At 40.5% G+C, this 27,638-nt stretch overlaps 1 protein-coding gene across 8 annotated transcripts; it reads left to right on the top strand.

Moving 5' to 3' along the window:
• The first annotated feature begins 466 nt into the window (after nucleotides 1-466).
• On the top strand, nucleotides 467-27,638 carry FAM98A (family with sequence similarity 98 member A). Of its 8 annotated transcripts, none has more exons than XM_038395408.1 (10): nucleotides 467-517; nucleotides 8,745-8,848; nucleotides 9,235-9,340; nucleotides 12,529-12,677; nucleotides 14,736-14,870; nucleotides 16,433-16,617; nucleotides 19,576-19,656; nucleotides 20,510-20,626; nucleotides 24,342-24,509; nucleotides 25,700-27,638. In XM_038395408.1, the coding sequence occupies exons 3-10, from the start codon at nucleotides 9,288-9,290 to the stop codon at nucleotides 26,444-26,446; spliced, it is 1,635 nt and encodes a 544-aa protein (XP_038251336.1). In that variant the 5' UTR covers nucleotides 467-517; nucleotides 8,745-8,848; nucleotides 9,235-9,287; the 3' UTR covers nucleotides 26,447-27,638. The 8 variants fall into 8 exon arrangements, with proteins under 8 accessions (XP_038251336.1, XP_038251333.1, XP_043367484.1 ...); XM_038395405.2 differs by having other exon boundaries at nucleotides 504-617; XM_043511549.1 differs by lacking the exons at nucleotides 467-517; nucleotides 8,745-8,848 and adding an exon at nucleotides 8,855-8,983 and having other exon boundaries at nucleotides 25,700-26,237; nucleotides 27,401-27,638.

Below are 27,638 nucleotides of genomic sequence, written 5' to 3'. Positions count from 1 at the left end.
TTTCTATCTGGTTAATATTGGAGTAATCCATTGATGGGAGTGCAGCTGTTGCTGTTTGAGCCCATCTGTAGGAAGTGGATTCTGCTGTCTTTGCTGCATGTGTCATATGCTTGTAGATCATGTGGTGAAGACCCCATATATCCCTTTTAATCAGAGATGTCCAATATCTGGCCTGCCTGATGTAGTAGTGGACCCCAAAACAATTCAGGTTGTGCAGAATGTCAGTTTTCCTCTATTTAAAAAGAACAATAAGTTTCTAGCCTTTTTGGTTGCAAAAATAAGCTTCCTAATGTGAACGGAACATGGACCAATGCAGAGATTTATTCCTGAATCTGCAGGCAGTCTGAGACAACAGCAGTGAGATGTAAACTGTCCTATCTCATTAATCATAGCAGGTGCTGGCTGTAAAACCTACTGATGATAATTTGAGCATTATTTACTTGCTGATCACTTTACCAGGTGGAATGGGATAGAAGTGATGCCCTAGGAGTGGGAATTGAGAGCTGCTGCAGTGAAGGTAAGTGCATAAGGAAGAACAGAAGAGACGAGGCCAGTGAAGGACAAGAAACATGAGGCAGAAATAGCAGTAGTCCTGAAGCTAAGTGATGCTGAATTTGGTAAAAAGCTATAATACTGATAATGAAAAATATATAATTGCTAACTAAAGGCCATATTTTACCCTGGATCTTTGTGTAAACTTCCCACTGACAGCAGTGGGAGTTCTGATGTGGGGTATAGTATACAATCTCATGGCATTTCTCTTTTTGTAATGGGATAATTTTGGTATGCCACATCAAATTTAATTCCAAAACTTCAGGGAATGTTCTAGGTATCAACAGGCACAACCCTTTTGATTTTGGTGCAAATCAGAACACAGGAGAAGCCTTATTCACAGAAAAAACAGGTCCCCAAGTAAAGAAATCTCTCTGCTGCACCTTCTGCTACCTACCTGTGTGAAGGCAGCAGCTTAATTTGTTATGTAGGGAGATTGTCTATAGGCTGGACTCCAAGAGAAATGAGAGCCTTACAAGGAGAGTTTGTAGAGGAGATGGGGTGGGGGAAGCAGAAGGGATGGGGCAGTGGTGATGAGGGAAGCAGCAGGGACTGGAGGGAGAAGTGGAGATGCAAGCTGACCATCTGAGTTTATGCTACTACCAGGAGGAATAGTGTTATAGAGCAAAACTGGATCGATGCTTTCAGACAGAATGGAATAGAGAAGGACTTGAGCCAATCCCATATGGGACCAAGACTAGAAGCAGTAGTAAGAACCACTACACCTTGTCCCCTTGTGTTATTTATTTTGCTATTCCTTGTGACCACAGTTGGGGGGTTAAAATGTGCAGCAGTGTAGGAGTGTTTCACAGCTGGCACTTGTGGCACCAGGCAGGCTGTTTGGGATTGTGAGATGAGCACATTCGCTGAATGTTTGTTACAATGATCAGTAGTGAAACAGTTAATGTTGACATTTAAGTTTTTAAAGTGACAGCTGTAGATGACATAACAGATAACAGCTGGGACAGTTCACACATCTCAGAATGGTTTCAGAGTAGCAGCCGTGTTAGTCTGTATTTGCAAAAAGAAAAGGAGTACTTGTGGCACCTTAGAGACTAACAAATTTATTAGAGCATAAGCTTTCGTGAGCTACAGCTCACTTCATCGGATGCATTCAGAATGGTTGTTTCTGACTACCTGCAAACTCAGTCAGATATCCCTCTCTTGGTTACACTTGCTTCATAGTTTCAATGTTTTCTTTGCAACCAAAAGGGGCTAGAACCATTTCAAAACTAATGATTAGATTCCAGATCATGATTCTGATTCAAGGGGTAGATGCAGACAGTGGCTTGGAATCATTATGTATGTAGGACCCTGTATTTAAGTACTGTTAATACAGACAAAAGAAATGTAAAAGAGGATGTCAAGAAACCACTGGTGGAAGGAGTCCTGGAAGAAGTGAGTAGGGGATTTGGAGGAAGGTGGAAGAGACCATGAAATAGCAGACTTTGGAGTAGAGGGGACAGCAGTTGCTCAAATATTACAGTAACAGGCACCATACAAACCCTTAGGCAGAGACACTGGAAGGGTAGTGGATTTGTCATCAGGGATAGAGAAAGGAGGCAGTGAGAGAAAAATTGAGCTCAGTTCTGGAGACTGAGGAAGAGACAGAGGAAGAGATGTGAAACTGATGGGGGCTAAATAGAATTCTGGGGAATCCTCTACATAGAAGAGGGAGCTGAAACCATAGCAGTTAGTCACCTAAGAAAAATATAGTAATACTTAGCACTCATGCTAGTACTTCAGACTTTTTACACAGGTGGGTGTTGCTAACCCCATAATGCACTTACGAAAACTGAAACCCCAAGAAGCAATGGCCCATTGCCAAAGGTCTGAAGAGTCATTGACAGAGCTGTGAATAGAATTGAATCTTGGGGAAGAAAATACAGGAATAAGGACAGAACCTGTATTGAGCAGTGACAACAGCTACAGGACCATGGTGAACTGCCACAGGAGATAGTGAGGTAGTAGTCAGCTTGGTAGGATGAAAAATCAGAGTACAAAGGACTAGAGAGGGGAAAGTGAGAAGTGATCTAAGGCAACAGATTGAGCAAGAACAGAGAAATACCTCTTCACTTTAACCCAAGAGGAGCTCATTAGTGATCCTAGGGAAAAGTCAGTCAAACTTAAAGCTGGGGCACTGGATAGAAGGAAGGGAGAAAGATTTGTGGTTGCAAGCATAACCGACTAGATGGACACTAGCTCCAACACTGACATTTCCCTAGAAATAATCCACCATCCTTTTGGTGATCTGTGTTAAATGAGCTGCAACTCTCTGTCCAGTTACCGGTACACTGGAGACAAGGGTAGTGTATACAGCTTATTAACGGTCCCAACTCCCCTGCAAACTGACAATCTGAGTTTATGCTTCTTCCAGGAGGAATAGTGTTGTAGGGCAATGGATATTACTTAAGAGGGTAAGATCTCTAGGACAAAGACCAAATTGTAATTGTAAAACACCAGGCAGATGCTGTAAAAATAACCTTGGCTAATCCCATACCAATGCTACAGGCTCAAAGGACAGATTAGAAATAGTATCTGTGTTGCTGCATCCTTCTGCTCATAGACTGAAACAGCATGCTACTACCACCCAATCATTGGTTTCAGAGTAGCAGCCGTGTTAGTCTGTATTCGCAAAAAGAAAAGGAGTACTTGTGGCACCTTAGAGACTAACAAATTTATTAGAGCATAAGCTTTCATGAGCTACTTTCACCCAATCATTGAAACAATTGAACAGTAGTAACCAAAGAAATCTCAAAGCAAAGAAACCCAAATCCGTATTTGAACTATAGGGATCAGCTCAGTTCTTGGAGATGTTTTGCTGGCACCAATTAGACCAATAGAGAGACTTTCTATCAGATCACTAACCTTGGATTCTTTACAGAAGCCAAACCTTCCTTCTCCAGGCTAAACAGATACATTAACTAAATGATTATATGTTTGGGTGTGTTTTAAACTTGTGTAAATGGAGAGGGTGGTGTAGCAGGGAAAGGAATTCCCAACGGAATTCTCAGTAAGAACTGAGTATCCCCTACTTTTTCATATTCACTCTTAATTGCTTTTCCTACTGCAGTACCTTCTGTCTCCTCAACATATGAGTTACCCCCATTTCCAGCTGTGTACATTACATTCCCTTTTGTCTTTATTCTACATACTGTATAGGGCTGAACCTCAATCCTCTGACATATGAAGTGTCCCAATCCAGCCCGAGTAAGGGAATTTGATCTTTTACTGGTAAAGGGAAATGTAATGAATTGTACTGATAGGAAGTACCACCTCTCATTGGTACAGGGCTCAAGGCTAAAGATTATTTCTAGATCCCTGTGTTTCAAAGGCCATCCTCTCATGTTCAGATGCCTCTCCTTCCATAGGCCTATCCTACAGTTTTTATATAACTAAACTGATTTAGAAACAAATATAGTTAAATCGGTACAACCTCCTACTATGGACACAGCTATAACAGTGCTTGTATTGGTATAGGTCAATAAACGCTGGTGCGTTTCAAAAGGCAATCGGGATTGTGAGGCACTGAAAATTTTATTACAAATCTAAAGCAAAGAAAACTGGGATTACAAAAGCCTTCAAACTGTGTGAGATCAAATATAGTAGTTTGTATTATAGAGGTATATCATTATCAATGATACATTTGTTACTGTTAGTGTTTTACAGTACATGAGGGAGATGAAAAAAAAAATTGACTTTGAATAAGGGGTCATCAACCTGAAAAGGCAGAGGAATGTAGGCCAAGCTTATTTCCCTAGGAATGCAGCTGCATTGAGATAAGCCCTACATTTTTGTTCCTTACTGTTATAGGACCAAATTCTGGCCCTACTGAAATCAGTGGCAATCCTCCCATTGACTCCAGTGGACCAGGCTTTGGTCCATGAAGATTAGACAGAAGGTGAAGCAAACATTAAAAAATGTTTATTCTTGGGCCTGACAAACCATTGTGGACTACAGCTGTCCAAAACTCTCTGAAGCCTAAGGGCATGTCCAGATGAAGATGTAGTGCATGGCAAGCCAAGTTGTAAATCTACAGTAGGCTATTCCGATATGCACTAACCAGCCATGTGGACCCCACTGTTCCCTCTAAGCTGTGTGCATGTGCACGCGCACACAGATCCTAAACCCTGCGCACACGGTGAAACACCGCATGCACAAAAAATGAAATACTACATTGGAGCCAGGCCGAAATATCATTTACGGGTGACTTTTGACATTGTTTGCCAGCCATCTATCAACACGGTAAGATTCTACTAACTGGCAAGGGGGGAAAGGGAAAGGAGGTTAAATTTCCTTTTTCTAAGTATTTAAAAATGACATAACATGGTGTAAAATTATCACAAATTAAAACTTTTAATATGTATAGGCATTTTACTTGCTTGGGCGCAGTTGCCTCATGGTGCAGAAATTTGAACTCTGCTTCAAAAATTTGCACAGAAATTTTTTGTGCATATGGCCTGTCAAAAATTAGAGGGAACATTGACTCAGCTACCATACCCTGGAAGTTCTGAAGTGTGCTTTCACATACAAACAGCAGTATGTCAAAGTGTATTACAGAACTTTTTAGTAGCTGGATCCACGTGGCTAGTTAGTGCGCATCAGGCTAGTGTGCTGTAGATTTACATCTTGGCTTTCTGTGTACTAAGTCTCCATGTTGCCAAGTCCAAAATCTAAGAGCCTGGACTGTGGCTACTGAGCCTACCACAACAGAGGCAAAGAACTTAGGCCCAGATCCACAAAGGTATTTGGGCTTCTAACTTCGAAAACATTCCCAAGAACTCTATTAACCAAATATATGCTTTCTAATTCTGTTTCTATAAGGAGCCTGGCCAAGTGCCCTACCCCAGTTAGATCACTCCACAGGTACCCCACTTGTGTGTTTCTAAGTCTGTCCCTTTGTGTATATTTTTAGAGTAGTTAGGCCTGGGATGTGAAATGTCCTCTGGGCATGGAAAAATAGCAGTAGGTAAGTTTGAGGACTTGCACATCTATACTGGACAGATTACAATTAAAGCAATGCCCTGCAAATGATCATTCCTATAACCAGCCAATCAGCTCTTGAGACAGGGAAGCACAGAGTACTCACAACACATCAGTATCTCCAAATAGCTGGCTACACCACCCTTCAGGGATATTTAGCTCTTCAGTAACCTAAACTCCAAGTGAATCCTCATCTGGTTAGCTGAGTGCCACAGAAGACAAAGCTTTCTTGCCAACTTCCCTCTTTAGCACTGCTTCTGAAAGGGACTGGATGAGCTCAAGATCACTCATTTCTATGTAGGCCCTAAGAGCACCTGCCTCGGTAGGGCTCAGTTTATCTCACCTGAAGAGCAGCCTAGGTGGAACTTGACTCTAGAGTATTCTCCCAAGCTCATCACTGTTCCAGACACACCAACCCCCATGCAGGCACAAAGCAGCTAATGTATAGTAAGGTTTTTTCATTGCAAAATAACATATATACTGATCATTTTTATGACAAGAAATAGGAATAATAATCTCTTTCTGAGGACCAGACAGTCTGCAGCTCTTGAAAACCACCAAATACAATAGAGAGAAAACACATTGTCACTCATACATGCATATGCACCACTAAATTAACAGCACAGTACCAGCTTCACAACATGGCTTCACTTTTTTACCACCTAACATTATCTCCTCCTTGACAAGCCACCCTTTGGGGATTCATGGACTCTCTGCAGGACTGCCTGCAAGACCCTGGATGCCTGTCCTGTGGCAAAACACAGTCTAGCAGTACCAGAGCCAGCAGAGGGAATTCTTCCCTTCCCGACGGGTTCTTACTCCTTTGTGCTTCCTCCTCTTTCTGTACCTTTATGCACATACGTAGTTTCCCCTTTGAGGATGTTGGCAGAATCCACTCAGAATCTGTCTTTCTCACAGGATTTACCTTGACTAAAAAATAAGGTTGTGTTAGAACATGACCTTGAGAAATTATGTTAACATGATGTTAAACAGTTTGTCTCCATTTGCACTGGTTGCAGAGTTCTGTTTAATAGCAGTCTAATTTGCTATGGGGCAAGGGCCCTTTCCCTTTTTTGGGGTCCACCCACTTTTCATAGATCTATATTACATCTTCCACTTTTTGGTCCCCTGACTCCAGGATACCATTTAACCACCGATAAAACTCTGTGCTGGCACATGTTTGTCTCCTCTCCACAGAATTTTTCTGAAATGACACCCAGTTTAATATCTTGAAAAGTCATGTTAAGTAATATGATGATCAGCGGGGCTTTGCAGCTACTGTAGGCAGGGACTAATCGAGTTTAACATTGTGTTAATGGGTTTGACTCCTCAAGATTCTTCACTCCCTCTTCCTGGCAACGGGGCAGTCTCTAACCTCCACATACACCTGCCAACATCCTCACAGGGAAACGTGATTTATTTGCATAAATCTACATAAAGAAAAAGAAGGGAGCCCCTGGCGTTTCATTCTCTCTCCAATCTCCCCTTGCCACCAACTTAAATTCGTCACACAAGCCTGCAACCATATTTCATTACAAACACCCTGCTTCCATTTTAGAAGTCTGAGGGAAAGGGCCCCTTCTCCGTTTGATCCTAAAAATCCTGAGTCTCCTTAAGCCTGGGATGGGGAGCAGAAGGCCTGGCAGTGTTGGGAGCTAGAAAAGTTGCAGGAGGAAATTGCTCATTAGTTAGCCAGCTCCCATTCCTGTAGTAGGGAGCACTGCCTGCTGAGAAGCCCAGCAGTCCCTCAGCAGAGACAGGTTTCAGAGTAGCAGCCGTGTTAGTCTGTATTTGCGAAAAGAAAAGGAGTACTTGTGGCACCTTAGAGACTAACAAATTTATTTGAGCATAAGCTTTATCCGATGAAGTGAGCTGTAGCTCACAAAAGCTTATGCTCAAATAAATTTGTTAGTCTCTAAGGTACCACAAGTACTCTTTTTTCTTTCAGCAGAGACAGAGACTCTGATTGGCAGAGGAGGGTCTTCCCCTGGAGGCAGGGTGGGAATGGGGAAGGCCTTATTGGAAATCCTGGGAGGTGCTTTCCTATGTCTAAAGGCCCCTCCCCCAGCCTTGAAAGAGGGACCACTGGCCCCAGGAACCAAGTGAATGTGGGGGACAACTAATGAATAACAGGGGCAGGAGTGAAGGTCACAGGTTCAAAACTAGGGATTCAGTGGGGGAGCAGAGAACCCCGGACAGTGCCCACTGCTCCTCAAAGCTGTCTAGTGAGTCAACAGATGCTGCCCAGAGGAACCCTGCCCGGATGCGTGAGACCAGGGAAGAGCAGAAATAGGCCCCAAAGTCACAGAGCACTCCCTCGTCTAGAATCCTCCTCCTGGTGTTGAAGATGGTCACGTTAGCCAGGGCCAGGAGGAGGTTGACGAGGAGATCTCGTGACTTGGTGGGGCTGCGGACAGGGTGTGCGAAAATGAACAGCTGTGGGGAAAAGTGCAGCCCAAACCTCAACAGGAGGCTCTGGAGGAGCCAGAATAGGGGCTGCAATCTGATGCATTCAATGTAGGCATGTGCCAAGCTTGTCCTCATGCTGCAAAAAGGGCAGGCGTCAGAGATGGGCAGGCAGTGGACCGTTCAGCACAGGATTTTGCTGCAGCCTGACTCTGGCCTGGCCCATTAAAGGGGCTGCAGATTCGGACCCACAGGGCTGGACGTTGTTCCTCCCCCATGTCCTCTTTTCTGGGGCAGCAAGATGTGGGTGGGCGAGTGAGCATCAGGCAGTTAGAAAAGGAGTACTTGTGGCACCTTAGAGACTAACAAATTTATTAGAGCATAAGCTTTCGTGAGCTACAGCTCACTTCATCGGATGCATTTGGCATCAGGCAGTTGGCATTGCTGGCTGCTGGACAGCTCGGCAGAGCATGGGAGCCAGCGCTGTAGCTGGAGCCTCGCGTGTTCTTTCCAACCTGGGTTATTAATTGATGCAGGCTTAGCCATGGCGAAACGTGCGGATTTGGTACCCAACGGCCGCATAGCTAGTGCTTGGCATGATGGGACTTGTAGTCCTAATACAAGCACCCACGGCCGCCATCTGCTGAAGTTTGTCCCTTTTCCCGCTTCATCTCCCTTCGTTTCTTTAACTTGGCAGTCTCCGGACGGCCAGAACCCTCCACATTCCAACGTGGGTTCCACAGGAGGGGGTCCTTCCGCTGAAGGCTGCCAGACGCTGCCTGACAAAAATATTTTTCTTCCAGGGGCCGTTTCTGCTCATAAAACAAAAAATCGGAAATTAAAAACAAAATCACCACTCGCCCTGAAAGAGAAACGGAGAGTAGCGGAGACGTTAAAAGAACACAAGGTGGGGATGTGAGTTAGGCACCGCGCAGGGCAGCTCCCGGTGCCGGGTGAGAGGTCAGGCCGGGGGCCTGCTCCCCTTCCCCCCCTCGCTCTGACATGCCAACCCGGCAGTCGGCTTGGTAGCTGCTTGCGCAGAGTGCGTCGGGGGAGCCCGGTGGGGCAAGGGAGGGGGCCGGCCGAGGGCGGGGGCGTTGGGGCGGGGAGCTGAGAGATGTGGCCCCCGGCCCGGGCACTGGGCAGGAGCGGTAGCGGAGGGCGTGGCTGAGGAGCCACTGGGCCCGGGGCTGCCGCTGAGCGGGGTGGGGTGAGGTGACCTCGCCCCGGGCCCGGGGCTGGAGCCGGGGAAGGGGCTGGCGCGCTGGTGACTGACTCCGCTTTGCTGTGCAGGTGCCAGCTTTCTCCCTCGCAAGGAAACAGGCCGGTGGGTGCCCGGGCGGAGGATGGAGTTCGAGCTGATGGAGAGCGACATCCTGGAGGCGTTGGAGGATCTAGGGTAGGTGTCCTTCCCCGGCCTTCCGCGGGATACACGTGTGGGACCGGCTACCCCCTCTCGGCTCGCCCAGCCAGCGCTTCGCTCGGGGCGGGGGGAGGTGGACCTGTATCTGGTGCGTGACTTGACCGTTCGCGTGAGGGGCGTCGAGGCTGAAAACTCCTTGTGCTCGTGTTTCCATGTTAGCTCCGGGTGGCCAATGTGACACTCGCCTATTGTTCCCTCTTCCATAGGCACATGTGAGGGGCTCCTCTAGTGGCAGAGGGAGAGGTGGGGTTTAGGGATTCAACTTCTTCAACGGAAAATCTTTGTTCTAGAAGAAACCCGACTTTGCAGGTTTTGAAATGTCCGAGAAGCAGGCCTAAAAGATCTTTCTTACAGCAGAAAAATCCTCCCGCAGAAGTACAGCATGTCTGTTGTGTTCTCAGACTTAGTTGCCAGGGCTATGGTGTTCTGTCTGTTGGATGGTTTCAGAGTAGCAGCCGTGTTAGTCTGTATCCGCAAAAAAAAAAAAAAAAAAAAAAGGAGGACTTGTGGCACCTTAGAGACTAACAAATTTATTTATGCCACAAGTCCTCCTTTTTCTTTTTGTCTGTTGATGGTACTTATTTGGATTCTGTGAGTGCAGTATCTGAGAGATGGTCTACACTGGGAACTTATGTTGTAATTGGTACATCTCTGAGGTGTGAAAAATCTACACATGTGAGAGAGAGAGATATACTGACCTAACTCCTGATGTCAAATTCTTCCATCAATCTAGCTACCACATCTAGGCCAGCTGGATTGCCTACACCAGTGACCCCAACCTTTCTGTGGGAATAGCACATTCCTATTCCCAGAAGATTGTGGTGAGCACCAGATACCCCACCACAGAAATGCTGCCGAGAAGCCGCAGCGAAAAGAAGTGTTGCCGCCGAGAAATGGCAACGCTTCTCAGCGGCATTTCAGTGGGCGGTTCTCTGGCAGCTGTGCTTGGCAGAGGCATTTCAGTGGCGCGATGTCCTGCGGGCACACACAACTGCCCCGAAGGGCACCATTGCGCCCGCGGGCACCGCAGGGGGACCCATGGCTTGCACTGATGGGAGAACCCCTCCCGTCTGCATAGATAGTGTCTACACTGAAACATTAGTAGGAGCAGCTGCAGTGTTTTGACTCATCATTTATCCTTGCAGCATCATTGTGTGGTGAGGGAGTACTATTATACCCATTTTACAGATGAGGGAACTAGGCACAGAGAGATTGAGGTCCAAGGTCATACAGGAAGTTTATGGCAGAGCAGGGAATTGAACATTGGGTTCCCAAGTCCCACGCTAGCACCCTGACCAATGGAGAATCTTTCCTTTCCAGTTGAATGTTTAACAAAGGATGCCTTACTATAAAGTGTTCATTAGGCACTGAAGTCAAATAGATGTTAATAAAAACAAATAAACCAAACAGCTTTAAAATGTTAAGTCTCTGATTAAAATTCCCTTCTGCTTTAAGTTACTCAGCTTTAATTCCCTTGTTTCTTGTGATGTCCTCACTTCATTAGTTCTTTGAGCAACATATGCTTTCATGCTAACTGGGGAGGGAGAAGCAGGAGTAAAACCTTCCCTTCAGAGAAGGGAGGAAAACAAATGTTTAGGCTCTATACATTATGAAGAAGAATAAAAGGACACAAACCCATTTTTCCTTTTTCAGGTCATCTTTATAGCACGCTGGGCAAATTCTTTATTCGGGGAGTACTTTGATTTAACTTTCAATGTCAATAGGAGGTTATACAGATATAATGGAGGGCTGAATTTGGCCCAGTGTGGCTTTGCTGATCCATCTGGACTAAACAAAAATGCTTTCAAACTGTGGATTACAAGAGGCTGCAGCAGAAGAAATACAGCAACCAGTGCAGGGACATTACTGGAGGGAAGAGGAGCAGAAGTATGTGTGTTATGGAGCATGGGGAGGCATAGATTGAAATTTCAGTCAGCAATCCACAGATTGGACAGCAATCCACAGATTGGACAGCAATCCACAGATTGGATTGCTAGCTAAAGAGCTGAAGAAGTGGAGCCAGGTTATGAGAGAGAAGTTAGCTGGAATGGCATTTCTAGGGAAGGGGGAATTGCTAGGAGAATCAGAGAGTGGGCTTTTCACTTGACAAACTGTTTAGGCTCTAATCCTGCAAAGATTACTTGTGTGTGTAACTTTACACCCTGTGAGTAACAACCCAAATCTTTGCAGGATAAGAGCCCTTGTATGCTGGTTGAGACTTCTGTCATCTTTGACATCTATCAAGAGTTGACTGCACCAATTGTCAAAATGGACTCAGTCATTTGAAGTTTTACTTCTTCAAGGTATCAGGGTAACTTCAATTGTTTTTGAGGTTTCTTTGATCCCTTTTCAGATGGGTATATTACATCAAAACAATCTAACACCTTTTATATTTACTAGAGTACAATCTGTAATTTGTACCTTTACAATGCTGGGGAAAATTGTTAGGTTTTCTGGACAAAAAAACACCCCCCCCCCCCGATCTTCTAAAACCAGTAAATAACTAAAATGTGTTATATTTAGAGTTGAATAAGATTCAGCTTTGACATAGTGCATACAACTCTTATTGTAAAATTGTGCCTACTTATGCCAGGACTGAATTTGGCCCACAGTTCTCCATACAGAGACAACTTTTCACCTCTTTAATGTCCATTTTAAAGTTTTTATTCAACAGAAAATTATTCCTCCTTCACTACTTATATAACATCTTTATCCAGTGTTTCTAATTTGCATTGTCCGGCAACCCAGTAAAAATATGAAAGCAAATGACAATTGGGCAATTAAAAAAAAGGCAATAGAACAGTCAGGCACTAGTTACTCATCATATTATGAAGCAATAATTCCAGAGAGGGACTTTAGAATTGCAGAAAGAATAGATCAATAAACTAATATCTATGGTAGAAGTTGCACTCCATATTTTGGTAGCATTGTTTCGAATGAAAACATTTTGACTCCTTTCACATTTGTTTTACTCAAACATTTTTAATGTCCTGTTTCCCATAGTTAAATTCATGAATTTTTGTGACATTTCCCTGTATCTTCAACATTTCAGATTAATGGTGATATTCCTTACATGTGCACACAGATGTTTAAAAAAAATCTATAGCAGAATTCAGTCATAATATAGATGCTTAATAAGTCGTGCTGTTAATTTTACTTGCCAGTTACAAAGGTCCATTGTTAGAAGATGAAGCACTGACTCAAGCAGTCTCTGGTGGAGCCAGTTCCCCTGAATTTACCAAACTCTCTGCTTGGCTGGTATCTGAGTTAAGGCTATACTGTAAATTAGAAGAAAATGTGCAAGCTACTAACAGTAAGTAACCACAGCTCTAAGAACAAAATTGTGCAGTTAATACCCTTTTATAGACGTGTGTTCCATAGATTTGGTCTGACAGTTGTTAAATCAATTGTACCACGGAGTACTATCTGCATCCTATCAGTTTTTGGATGTTTTCCACCTCATTTTTCAAGCTGACCCAGTGTGCATCCAACAGAAGCTGAATTCATTGTTGGGATGAACTTTCTACTGAAGTTATTTTTTCCTTTAACTGATTTTCACAGAGAGGAGTGTGTTCAGTTCTCGAATACCTTCTTATTTTTGGAGGAAAAAGTTTTATTTATCAAAATTTCAAAGTAACTTTTTTACAACTTTTTGAGGATCTGATGTATTTAAATTATATTTAAAATTCCAGAGGGGATGCTCTAATAACTAGAGATTTGTCTCAATTTCCTATTTACTCTTGATTATCTTAAAGAGAAGACAAACAGTGAATTATGAAATGCTTTATGGGGGAGGACTTGGAAATCTATAATTTTTCATAATTTTTTAATTTTAATGGGGAAAAACTAAATAAAACTTTCAAGAAAATGTTTAAACAATTTTGTTGAGTTTTTAATGAGCTCTAATTCTGGCATTCTTCACATACATACACTTTATGTATCAGAATCCATATTTTATCTTAAACAGGTATTCAACAGAATTCTGAATATTTGTGGAATTGTATACACTTTTTAACCTATTTTTGTTACAATACCTAATCCTAATATTTTTCTTTAATTTTTCAGTTATAGACTTTTCTGTATTTTCCATTTGTTTTACTTTGTGCAGTAATTTTCCCTGGTACAATTAGTTTCCCCTTTTGTTAATGAAAGCATTTAACACTTCAACACGAGGTGTGTGGTTTTTTTTTTTGTTTTTGTTTTTTTAAGGGAAATATAAAACCACACAGATTGGCAAATGGACTCTTAATGTAAAAAGAGAGTTTTAACTTGTAATCTACTCAATGTCCCTATATATCTTTTTGTTTCTCAGCGTGTCTCTTTCCGTTCTTTTTCCCGCTGTTCCTTTTTTCAATATTTTCTATCTCTTCTTCCTCTCTTTATTGTTCTTTCCAATAATCCTCTTCTCCCTATATTTTATTCATATTCATTACTAGTAGAGGCAGTAAAAGATCTTGCATGTTATAAGGTTCCCACTTCAGGGGCTGAGTCAAAATAGAGCTAAACTGGATCTTCATGCCTGTTCCTAAATTCTCAGGAACTTGGGCAATAGATATATATCAAGGGTTTATATATTTGTAGTGCTAGTAAGTGGTATTCTAATTTTGTCTGATTTGGGCTTATAATATTTTCAAGTTGATGTCCCTTTTTTAAATGCCCTAATTTTAAACTTTTTTTTTTCTATTCACATTTTGTACTTCACTCAGCTTGGATGATGAAAAGCTATCTTAGTTTCACTCTAGTTCTTGGGCTCTAGCATAAGGAAACACATCTTTTGTCAAACTAAATGTTGCACCTAAGCTACTTGACCTTCCCTCCTACTAAGAAAAAGCAAGTAGGTGAGGGTCATAAATGTAAACTTAAAAGGGGTAGGTTTGTGGTACTCTTGACCTTTCTTACCCAGCAATTCCTAATTATTCACTAAGAATACTTCAGTCAAAATCATTTAAATCTAAGATGCCTATTGCTCTGATATTTAAGTGACACTAAGATTCCACACAGATTCCAGATTGCTGTCTGTGATATCATTAGTTCCAACTTCTGTACTTTATATGGCTACTAAGTGAAGAGTTCCTAGACTGGGAGAGAAAGCAAATGGAAGCATAAGTCTGCAATCACTGAGGAACTACTTGTCCTCAAATCAGTCATGCTGAGTCCCAAGGTTTCAAAATCCAGAGGACTTCCGTGGCTTTCACCCGCAGCAATATTTTAATTTTGATACTCCTTTAGCATGAATAACTCTCTGGTGTAGCCACAATTTTTTTAACCAAACCACCCTGGTCTCCAAAGTTCTGTAGTTCTTAATTAATTTGTGATCACAAAATCAGGAAACTAAATATTTGAACTGATTAAACAAGTTGCTTTTTTAAAGGTCCAAATGAGGCAGAAGAGTTCCAACTTGAAGTGAGTGGGCTTCTGGGGGAAATGAACTGTCCATATGCATCACTAACATCAGGAGATGTGACCAAACGCCTTCTCAATCAGAAGAACTGCCTCCTGCTGCTCAGTAAGTTAAAGGGAACATTTTCATAGAGGCCTGCTAATGCAAAGATTCCCACTCCTGTTCCTTTTTATGATTCTGAAACAGAATAGTGATGGTATTGTGTTGTTTGTTTCCCATAAGGCATGAATAATTTTCCAGTAATTCTTAAGTAGGCCAAAATCCAAACAAAGGAATTGAAGGAGTCACATTACACTGCCATGTCTTCAAAAAATGTACCAGTCAGTATCCAGTAGAAAAGATTTGAGGGTGGGAGAGCACCTGTGAAGACCAGAGGCAATGATCTGGTGAAAACCCTTTTGCATTCCTCTCGACAAAGGTGCTGGGAAGAGGGAAGCATGTTGAGATTCCTGTCAGGGTAAAGACCTTGGACTTTGCTCAGAAGGTTCACTTTTTGTATCTCACTCTGGCTGGTAGATCTGTCATTAGTTTGAATCCTCTGTCATGGCCTTCTACCTGACCCTGGTGATGTAGTGACTAGATGGTGGATGGTTAAGAACTTTCCCTCTTCCACACCCCTAAAACCGATCTGAAAGCCTGACTTTTGGCGAGAGAAGGAGCCTCAGTTTTTCTGTATCAGCCTCCTCCATAAATGGCTCCTGTATCTTTTTTTGCTGTTTAGTGTTTGAAAGCAGCAGAGTAAAGTGGCATTCTTGTTAATTTCTACACATAGAATTCCCATTGTATTTTGGAACAGAAGAACTCTAAATTACTGTTGAGATTTCTAAGTGAAATTAAAGGGAAAATGTACCATTAAATACATCTCATTTTAATTCAAACTTTAAAAATTATGGGAATCACAAGCTAAGGTTACATAATCAAATCTGACATTAAACATAATGCTGAATTCTTGTACATAAGCAGACACTTCACAAGATTTTGTTCGTTTGTGGGTTTTTTTGGAAGGACTGTGTGGGATGGTAAATCCCTGATTTGCCATCTCCCTGCTGTCTTCATGTGAAAAGCTTTCCAGAGTTCTCTCTAGTCAGCTTCAGCATCAGTTCCTGCTTTCTTTACATAGTGTCTCCATTGCCCCCAAGAATAGCTGTGATTGTTTTAACTGTTTCCCAGCCAGCCTAGCTTCCCAGTTTCTTGGATGATCTCCAATACTGGTTCCCCTGTGAGTCTTTCATTTGTACCTCTAGCCGTCCCACTTTTTGACCCAAAACCTTAGGGAGTCCTATCAACCTGGCTGTAAATCCATGTGCTTGCCCCTTCTTGCTTTTTTTTCCCCATGTTCCCGATCAATACTACTCACTCTGCAAAGGCCTTGCAGGGGAAGAGCCATGCTCTGTTAGACAGTATAATAAAATCTACTGGAGTGGGGCTTCTCAGCAGGACTGCCAGTTGCCACAGATGCCTCCACGTTAGAGCTTCTCCTTCTCAGTGATCCCCTCAGGACCACATACTCCTACCCAGTGATTGTTATAAATAGGAGCTTTCTTTGGATTGAAAAATTACATTCTGAAATCTTTCTAAAATGCTCTGTTTGTGCCTTTATCACTTCAATTCTCAGTAATTTTAAAATTGGATGTATCCTACTCTGAAATCTAATTTTCTTACCCCAGCATACCTCATCTCAGAACTGGAAGCTGCCAGAATGCTATGTGTGAACACCCCTCCAAAAAAAGCACAAGAAGGAGGTGGTAGCGAAGTCTTTCAGGAGCTAAAAGGCATTTGTATTGCATTAGGCATGTCCAAGCCTCCGGCCAACATAACTATGTTCCAGTTCTTCAGTGGAATCGAAAAAAAAGTAAGATCCAAAGGAACAAAAGTACAATATTAGAGTATTATTGCTTTCATTTAAATGAGCTCCATTGCCTCTTGTGAAACTTTTCTAGCATTGGGGGATTAATGTGGTTTACAGAATGTGCTATGAGTCACAAAGAAATTGCAGATATTAAAGGTGAATTTAAGGGCTTCTTCGTTGTTAAGACCTGAGGTCAGAGTTCTGTATATCTTGCTCAAAGGCTGTGGCTATCTCATTACCATGAAGGGTTCCATATTCCTTATGCTGCTGTAGGTCTCTGAGTCATCACCTGCTGCTGGGGATTCTCAGAACCACTGAACTTAGGTCTTGGCAGGTCAGTTAAGGAGAAACTTGTTTCTAATTACTACTTAGATATTATTTAAACAGCTTTTTAAAGTGATCTGTCATCTTGAAATCTAGTGAGTTAAGATTCATATCAAGTGAACACCTACCCTAGAGTCCCCAGGTCATTTTGTGTGACTTTGATTACATTTACTTTAAAAAAATAAATAAATAAAAAATAAGGAATGTTCTCACTATCTGGGGGGAAACAGTGAAACTGAATGTGTGGTCAAATGCATAAATTAAACTGCAGAAAAAAAGGAAAATATTTTTTTCTTTGTTATAATAATACATTTTTGTTTAAAAAAAAAAAAAAACAACCCTTTAACTTTCTTTTATCTGTCCCTTAAAGTTTACATAATTACTAAGGTCCCCAAACCCCCTTTTAGAAGCCTTTTGTTAATCTTTTAGGAATTTCTACTTCAGCTGAGTCAAAGTTGCTGGAAATGACTCATTTGGAAGTCTTTAAAGAGAATTTGGTTTTCCAAATTGCCCTCATTTAGGAGGGGAAAGATAATGTGGACTCAGGAGATCATAGGTTTGTTCCTGGCTTTGTCATGGATTTGAGACTTCAGGAAAGTCAGTTTAAGATCTCCGTGCCTCCATTTTCCCATCTGTAAAATGGAGAAAATGCTTTATCTCACATGGATGAACTCATTAACACGGCAAAGTTTTTCTGATGGAAGGTGCTCTATAGATAATTCTTTGTATTTATATCAAAAGATTCTGATCATACAATGTAAAAATGACATACTAGAGTTCATACTTTTTTAAAATTTCATAATTAACTTCCCTATCACTTTTTTGCTTGGTTCACAATAACAGGCAATGCTAAGTCTATTAAGCTTAAAGGGATACTGTTAAGTCAGTTTAGGCCCCAAAGTCGTCTTGTAATAAAAACAGACTGAAAGCCTAATGAGATGTTTCAGTGAATTTTTAACAAACGTTAAGCAGAAACTTATTTTTCAGGGAATTTGCAGTATTTGCAATCTAAACATTGGAATATCTTGGTAGTAGTTAGAAACCAAAATGTGAAGCTGATTAGACACTGACTATATAAACAAAAGTGAAACATAGTGGTCAACTTTCATTGACAAAATCTGAATGAAAGGCAAAAACTACAATATCATAAGTAGTGAAAAGTTTAGACTTGAATATACAGTGACAATAGTAACACACAGAAAAGGAACCCTAGAGGTTTTCTTGTTTTTAATATGCAAAATTTAATCTGACAATGTAGTATCTGAAATAGAGCTGTATTTTCTTCTTTGTGCATTCCAAAGTCTCTGCCAGCGACAGTAAACTTCGATTTCCAGTAATTTTCAGTAATCTTGTTCATGCATATGGCAAATATGCAGCTTATTTAAATCAACAATTAGTTCTGCTGTTCTGGATGTATTGGGTTTTTTGAGCTACTAAGCAAAACAGATAGGAATTGGCGATGAGTTTAGTAATGAGTAGCATTTACAGTCATAAAGAATGATTATGAAACAGACAGGTACCTAGAATTATAAACTTGGAAATCTTTCAGTTGATATCCAGTTTTCCAGAAACTTCTTTGGAACAACAACATTTTGCAAATCAGAAAGATGTTTACATGCAATTCTGGTGGTTGTAAAGGACATGTTCTGGCAGGGACAGAGATAGGTAGGAAAAGTTTTCTAAATTTTAAGAGAGGACCAGGCATGCATTTACCAGTATATTGAAAAGGTGAAAACAACTTTCTTCAAATGGGTTGTGCTTCATGAAATGTACAAATTACCATCTGGTAGGAAACATAAACAAAGAGTTTGGATAAAGCATCGCTTCTTTTATGACTGTGGCTTTATTTGTGGCGTGACTTGCAGAGGCACTGTTCACCTACAGTTCCCATTGATTTCAGTGGGAGCTGCAGGTATTCAGCACCTCTGGGAAAGCAGGCCTTACATTTTTGTAGGTCGCTGAAGAGAGTATTTGCATAAATTCAGAAACATGACTTGCAACAGTGGAAAGAGGCAGTTTCTTTGTGACTCATTAACCCACTTTTCCTACAGTCCAAGTGTTTTATCCCATTTCTATACCTGCGTTGTGAGTAGTTTTAAGATGGGAAAGATGGAATAGTAGCTGCACACAAATCATTTGATCAGCATATAATTTAAATCTTCATATTGAAGAATTTTTTATTACAAGAGGGGGCCTTTTTAGATCCTCCTTCCATGAATTCTTAATATAAAACATTCTGGAATTGAGAATGCTATGAAGTAATTATATATAGGATAGTTTCTGTGTTTAAAGGGAAATAGACCTCATCAAATGTATGATTTTTCCATTTTAATCACAGATGTTTCCTATCTCTGAGGTCATAATGGAGTCTGTTGATCTTTGTATGTATTTTCTCTACCATATATCTAAGATTATTATATTACTTGTAACAATAAGAGTTAAGAATTTTCAGATACAAATGTGATTAAGGTGTGATTGGCTCTTTATACAGCACAATGTATTTTGGACATCCTGTATCAAAACAAAGGGCCCCCCTGTGCTTCCTATATAATACCCAGTCCCCCTCTCCCTAAATCTGATTTTTGAAAAGCAGTGTTTATGGCCAGTGTAGCATGTTCACAATATATGTTATTACAGCTAAAAGAAACCTTAGCAAAAGTTCCCCCTGGCCATGTTGGAAAACCTTTACTGAAGAAACCATTGGGACCAGCTCATTGGGTAAGGAACCAAGTGTGTAAGAGACTTTTTGTCTCCCTTGTCTGGTAGCATTACCAAATACTTTGTGGTTTTGTTTGTTTGTTTTTTTGTTTTTTAAAATCAGTTATCTTGAGTACAGACTGCTGGCAAAAGATAGACAAGAATTCCCTTTAGCCCTAAATGTCTGCGTTTTTGCCCTAGCAGGGACCATTGCTTGCCACCTTGAGAAGCCATAGTGTTTCCAGTGGTATCTTGTCTTTTTTTCTGATTATGAATCAAAGGAACGTCTTGTTGCTGCATGAGGCTGTCTTGTCTCTGCTGCATCCTAGGCTCTAATCAAGATCCTTATACAGTATTTCAAACAATTACCCAAGTACTGTTGTGTTTTTTTTATTCTTAGCGCCACATCTCTTGTCTTAAAGACACTTTAGTTTTGAGGAGCTGTGGACTTCAGACTCCCTAGCACTTGAGGGTATAAATCCTTGCATTTCTTTGAGTTTATACCTTGTTTATATTTTTCTCCTCCTTCCTTGTTTGCTCTGGAAAATACTGGAGGAAGCAAACGAACAGCTTAAAAAAAGTGAGACGTTTCATACCTTATGAACAACATTGAACACTGTGCCGATAGGAGGCTGTACTTGGGCCGCCATGAAAAAGGTAGAGCTTTCATGGCAGTCAGGGAAGCAGTGTTAGCAGCTGGGGCTTGCATTTGGGGCCCAATTCCATGACTGGAATGTTTAATAGCTAGATAATTGTGTGCTAAAGTCAAATCTGTGTTTAATATCTGAATCTGTTTATACCATTGTCTATCATTTATTGTTGCAATTAGAAAATAATTTAGTGTGTGTGTCACACTCATGAATCTTCATTTCAGGAAAAAATTGAAGCAATTAACCAAGCCATAGCCAATGAGTATGAAGTTCGGAGAAAACTCCTAGTGAAACGTTTGGATGTAACTGTGCAGTCGTTTGGCTGGTCAGATAGAGCTAAGGTACAAATTGCTTTCTGTAAACATGCTGAACATGCAGATCACTTATGCTTTATATAAAATATCTTTTGAAAACTGACTTTCCTTGCACTTAATGGAAAACATCCCCTGATGTAATATTTTTGGTTTATGGATTTCTGAAGAAGTTTACTACAGAATAAGTTGACTACAAAATTCTGTTTTAAAACTGATGATTATTATATGATATAGTAACTATATATGTGCATATAACTATGTATAGAGAGCAAAAAAAAAGTTAAATGGATAAATAGAAGAATAACTATTAGGGATAAGAGGGGATTGTTAGATTTTTTTTCATTCACTGTCACATTAGCAATCTGCCATTAGAACCAAGGAAACCAAGATTGGAATCTCTTCTTTGCATTGTTTCTGAAGAATCATGTCAGTGAATCCTCCTTCTGACCACCTCTTTACCTAGTACCAAAGTTTGTGCTGTCTGTTGAAGCGCTGACTTTTCCCCAAAATCAAGCTGCATCTGCAAACCCAGATCCCTAGGTACATTATTGTTATGTAAGGCTGTCTTGAATGTTTCCATGCACTGCAATTTGCTCTGTCATCCTGGCTGTTAGGTAATATTTTGGTGTTTATTTTTGTTCTTGAATTGTACCGTGGAGTGTGATGTGACTTCAACCCCTTCTGAGGTTAATTGGTTATGATCATTCTGGTTTCCAAACTAACTACCTGATCTCCCCTATGACAAAATTCCAAATATATTGATAGCAAAAATTGGGAATGATTATTTTAAACATAGCATGACAAGCATTATAAATCTGGCTTCTAAAATTATCACTATTGTCTAAATAAGGTCCATAATGGTGCGATTAGTTAGCACTACCACATAAATTAGGTGGCCATCAATGTAGGTGAGTTTCATAGTCAGATGATGTAAAGACTCATGTCCAATGTCTTTTGACTAAATGAGTTACTTAAAAATCAACAGCTTAAAAATAAATTCTTCTGTATTTATCTTCCCTTTGGCTTGGGATCCTCTACCATCACACAGACAGGGCTATAGGTGTCACACAAGTGATTCTAAGTGATGGAAGGGAGTGGCGATATGTCAGGTTTCATTGACAAACTTGGAAAAGCTGTTTAATACTTAGTGTTTCAACAGAAACTGAAAGCGAGCAGTGAGTTTTGGGCTGTGTTAAAAACATCTTGGGACTTGTGGCTGTGTCGTGGTTTTGCAAAATCTGCCTTTTTTTTTTCAAAAGAAGTGTCTTGCAGGGGCTCCAAGGTTTGATCAGCTGTTCAGATTTAGTTCAGGAAAAGCACAGTGTTCTTTACTATATTTTCAGTAGAAATGTATTGAAAGAGCTTTATGAACACAACAAAGGAGGACTAAGCACAGTGTCTGGGCTGGGGAAATAGCTTGAACTGTGTGTGAGATCGCAATTAAACTGCGTAGGGAAAACTATATGTGCACAGTATTTAAGCACTGGCAATATGTTCTATTTAAAATTTATTTTCCTAGCAACTTTCAAAGATATGGTATTCATTTTAAAATATGAACTTTTAAAAACTCTATTTTATAATTTCATTAAGAAGCAAAGAATGCAGCAGTGGTAACTAATTGCTTAATTGTACAGATAAAAACAGTAAATAGATTTCACATTTGATGACAAACGACATTGTTTTCTTAGCTGACTTGTAATATGTCTTAGAGATTTTTAAGGTTAAAGAAATAATTAGTGCAAGAATACTAAAATATTATGGCTGTTCTGTATATTGTATGTGTATTCACCTCAAGGTTGGCTTCATATAAGATCATAAGTGTTTGGATTGTAGGTCAAAAATGAAAAAAACGTACTGTACTTCTGTTCTTTTTCCCATGCTATTCTGTTCTTTCTGTCTTTGCTTAGTGTCAGGTAATAAAGTAAGGGTGTCATTCAGTTTTGCTATCTTTATGGTAAACATTTTACCTTTACTTGCTAATTTAAAAGTGTAAAGTTGTTTGGTTTTCAAAGAATATTTTACAGTGTTTTGTTTGTCCCTGAGTAACCACTTTGATCTACCCACTACAGCTCTTATCATTCCTGTTTCCTGCCTTGAAGGGGAGCTATAGATGGGAAAACTAAAATTTAAGTCACCCTGAAGATGTTAAAATATCAGGAGTTCAGCTGGGAGAACAGATTCTCCCATCCACCTGCCCTCACCCAGTGTTGTCCTCCCCAGACAATCCACTGTTCAGTTACACAAACTATTCAGTTACATCTCTTTATTCCGTTGCTCCACATCTTTGTTATTCCCTCACTGTCCTTTATCCCCAGTTGCATCTCTGATCCTATTCAATTTGGGCTCAGTCTTGATGATATGCTAGTCAAAGCTAGATGCAGGTAACTTGTGGTTGTATTGAGCATGTTACTTTGGGGTGGGGACAGGGGACCTTGCCATAGGTACATTTGGGCAGGAGGTAAAGAGAGCAAGCTGTTAATGACAGAAGGCAATAGGGGAGGATGCAAATGGAAAAGTTAATAAGCTGGTATTTTCTCCCGACTGAACTTCTAACTGCTCATCTTCAGAGTGACTTACCTTTATTTGCCTGTAATATCTCTTCTTGAAGTAGTTTTTTAACTTTCATTACCTTGGTCAATTGTAGCTCCCCTCAAACACAGGAAACAGGAACCGCTGATGGCAGCGGAAGCAGCATGTGAACAAGAGTGGCTTCTTAGGAAAAAAACGAGGTAAAATATTTCTCTTTTAACTAAACCTTTAAAAAAAGAAAGTTACAGCCTTGAAAATTGGCATTGCAACTCTGCAAAATGTCCATGTAAACTTACCAGCCCATGCACATCTACTTACCTGTGGACTATAATAATCGATAAAAACATGAATATTTTACTAGCCTATCAAACAATTTACTCACACCAGGCAAGGAGAAATGTGAAAGGTTGTATCATATGTAGTAACCAACCACCCTTTTAAATGGCACACTGACACACTATTTAATGTACAATGTAAGGAAATTGAGATGTTAAACACAATAGCCACATATTACCCCAGTGTAATGAAATCTGATTATGGTTCAACAAACTATAACATACCATCCCTAATATAAATTATCTCTTTCCTTTTTATGACCTCCTATGCATTGGTATTAGGTGCTTTACAGACAAATGGGACATCATCTCTGCTTCAGAAAACTTACTGTGTAGGGAAGTTTATGGCTAGCATAAAACTGACTTGAGGGATGTTTTTTTTAAACATGGACTGTTTAGGAATTGTGCGTATGCAAAAGGAAAAGGAGATGTTTACAATCTGAATCAATAACTTTCATTAGCATTGTGAGGGCATTGATTAGCTGGAATTCTTTTTCTAACATAGATAACTGATAATACTGACTGCCTACTCAAGACAAATACATAAATGCAGAATAAAAAAATATCTTTCTCTCACTTCTAACAATTTTCAGCTGTAACAAGCAAATGTGTGCAAAGTAACATTTTGGCCATCAGGTTAGAATTATCATCCTTGTGTGACTAGAGTGGAAAAATAATTTGGCTCACACAGTCCTTATTACAGTAATCCTTAAATTCAAATAAAGTGGTTCTTAGCCATTTTGATATTCCTCTTGTATTTTAATTACACAAATATATTTTTATCTAGTTCATTTATTGATCTGGATCTTTTGGTTAGACACGGTCACATACTGATTCCTTTAGCTAATTGAATCATTTGTTTTTCTTTCCTCCAACAGAGTCAAACAGAAAAACTGGCTAAAGTCTACCAACCCAAACGTGCCCTCTTAACTACCAAGTGCACTATTTCCATTGCTCACCTCTTGGCAGCTCGGCAAGATTTGTCAAAGATTATGAGGACAAGCAGTGGATCTATCCGAGAAAAGACTGTGTGTGCCATTAATAAGGTATGTCTTCAGTGACTGCTCTGAGATGGCAAATGTAACTTCATACTAGGCTGTGAACATTAAATCATTTCATTTTAAAATTTTAAAAAAGATTTTTGTCCCAATGAGAGAGTGAGTGTTTTAAACACCATAACATTCTGTATTTTTCATCAGTCAATATAAACTGGGAAATATGTGATGAGAAACTTATCTTCTTGCTGCTGATCCTTATGCACCAAAGCAAAGTGCGTAGTGTACTTTGAATTAGTTTGTAATTTTAGGAATGGTAACTTCTAATATTTAGGGTCAAATTCTGACACACTCGCAGTGAATAATATCATACTCCTCAACACCCTCTTTTGCTTTCAATGTGACTCATCCTGGTGTGTTATCCTATTCTGTGTGAGTAAGGGGTTCATTATATCTCCCTTAAGATCAATGTTACAGTTACACTTCATAGTGAACCCACACAGGGAGTGAGGAAGCTACTTGTATATTTGTGGTGTTATCATTTCACTATCAGGGTTGCAGGTGTTGATATTACTCTGATGTCATTAACATCACATCTAGAATAAAGAATGCAATCATTTAATTGCATGGATTTTAATTAGACAGGGTATAAATCTGTTTGCAAAATCAGTGTTTTGCTATTTAGATTATCGTATGAGTTCTGATTAGATTACATTTATATAGTCAAGATGCATATTTTTTTAAGAGTAAGTGTTGCCGTGGAAAGAATATTGCATAAATTAAGGAATTACACACGTGCTCCTCCAAATCTCTTTTTTCCCTTGAGAATTCAGGCTAATCAGACTGACTTGTACCCTGAACATGAGTCTTATTAGCATTACACTATAGTGTATCTGTTCTTCAAAAGTTAACATGAAACGTCACCCACAAAGAACTAAAGAAAGTTTCTGTATTTCAGTAGCACTCAGTGACTGCAGTCAGGATTGGGTTTTGTTGTACTGAACTCTGTACAAACATAAAAACAGTCCCTACCCCAAAAAACTTGCATCTTGTGCCTATTTAGGCGACAGCAAGGAGGTATAGAAGCCAAAAGGAAAGAAGTGGGCAGACAAAGATGATAGAAATAGGAACACAAGGTTGCATATACTATTCACTAGGCACATAAGATTTGCCATACTGGATCAGACTGGTGATTGCATGATATTAGAACTCCTTAAACAGTCTTTTTCTTACCTTTACAGGTATTAATGGGCAGAGTACCTGATAGAGGGGGCAGACCAAATGAAATTGAGCCTCCACCTCCTGAGATGCCACCATGGCAGAAAAGACAAGATGGTCCTCCACAGCAAAGTGGAGGCAGAGGAGGAAGAGGTGGCTATGAATCATCATATGGAGGAAGAGGTGGTTATGAACAAGGGGGTCATGACAGAGGAGGGCGAGGAGGTTATGATTCTTCATATGGAGGACGAGGAGGTCATGAACAAGGGGGTCATGAACGAGGCGGTCGAGGAGGAGGACGGGGTGGTTATGACCATGGAAACAGAGGGGGAGGAAGAGGAAACAAGCACCAAGGAGGCTGGACAGATGGTGGAGGAGGAGGCTATCAAGACAGCAACTACAGAGATGCAGGTTTTCAAACAGGTGGTTACCATGGTGGCGGTGGTGGCTACCAAGGAGGCGGCTATGGAGGCTATCAGTCTTCTTCATACACAGGAAGTGGATACCAGGGTGGTGGCGGCAGCAGCGGTGGTTATCAGCAAGACAACAGATACCAAGATGGTGGGCACCATGGTGATCGAGGTGGTGGCCGTGGAGGAGGGAGAGGTGGCCGTGGAAGCCGCGGTGGCCGTGGAGGCCCAGGAGGAGGCTGGGGAGGCAGAGGTGGACAGAACTTTAATCAAGGTGGGCAGTTTGAGCAGCACTTCCAGCATGGAGGCTATCAGTATAATCAGTCTGGATTTGGACAAGGAAGACACTTTACTAGCTGAGGCTACTAAATCTTATACTTCAGCAGAGCTCAAGTAATAGAAACCTAGTGTCAGAGGCCTGATCTAATGCTTCTTGAATTAGTACAAGACCATATGTGGCAGTAAGGCCCTGTCTGGGTGAGAGGTCTTGCTTCAAGCAAGATGTAGGTTCCCAAACAACTCTGATTTCCTTTTTGTTGTTTGACTGAAATAAATAAATTGCCGCTCTTCCCTGGGATTAACCAAACCTTAAACAAACAGTGTAGCTTTTTAGATGGAATCCCTTTGATCAAATCATTTTGTTCTGAAATTATTACCCTGCTGTGTTTGCCTTCCATTCTGGGGGTATATATACTGACACTAGCAATGCTTTTCTGATCAAACTTGTAATACACACACAACATTGAAAACTAATTAAATTATCGTTTATATGTTCTGCATTTCTCTTTTTAAATATTCTTTAGATGTATATGTTCCAAACACAGTTTTGAGTATTGCTTTTGATTTGCTGTCCTGGCATCTTAATCAAGAAAAGGTTTCTCACTCATGCTTTCACATACCTACTTTCAAACTGCTTTCTAATTCACAGGTCTCTTGTATCTATTATATGAGCTCTACTGCAGATACCACATTCAGTAGCCTTATCTTCCACTAATTGAAAAATTGTATCTCCTGCTCAACTCTGGAGATCTTGCCTGCGGCCAGAATCTGCAAAGATCATTTTAAAACCAAGCTAAGTTGTGAACCGATAGTGTATGTAGGGCTGTAGTAAAGTATAGCAATTCAAACTGACCTGCATCCATCCAAAACAAGTTGCTCCTCTTACAAACCTAATTTTTACTTGAAATCAGCTAGAAGGAACAGAAAACTGAAATTTGTTTTATGCACGAGTTAATACCACTGACTCAGCAAATTCAGGGCAATTTGTTTTGGGGTTTTTTTTTTCTTTTATTTTTAATTTTATTTTTTTTGAAGAAATGCACTACGGCCTGGAAAGACTAATTCCTGCCTGGAGGAAGCCCTTTTACTATTGCTGCAGAAAATGAAGCCTGGCTGAGTTTGATGTCTTGACATTTTTTTCCTTTACTGAAAGCCACATAATGCTTCTTGCTGGGATTTTGTGTACATAAACATTGTCAAGCTGTGAAAGAAAATGGCTGAAGGTGTGCTGTTGTATAAAAGGTGAGCAATAAAAGTATCTGTATGTTCTCCA

Source organism: Dermochelys coriacea, chromosome 3 (assembly GCF_009764565.3).
Source record: "Dermochelys coriacea isolate rDerCor1 chromosome 3, rDerCor1.pri.v4, whole genome shotgun sequence".
NCBI lineage: Eukaryota > Metazoa > Chordata > Testudines > Dermochelyidae > Dermochelys > Dermochelys coriacea.
Note: the sequence above shows the minus strand (reverse complement) of the source record. Positions and strands in the feature narration are given on the sequence as shown.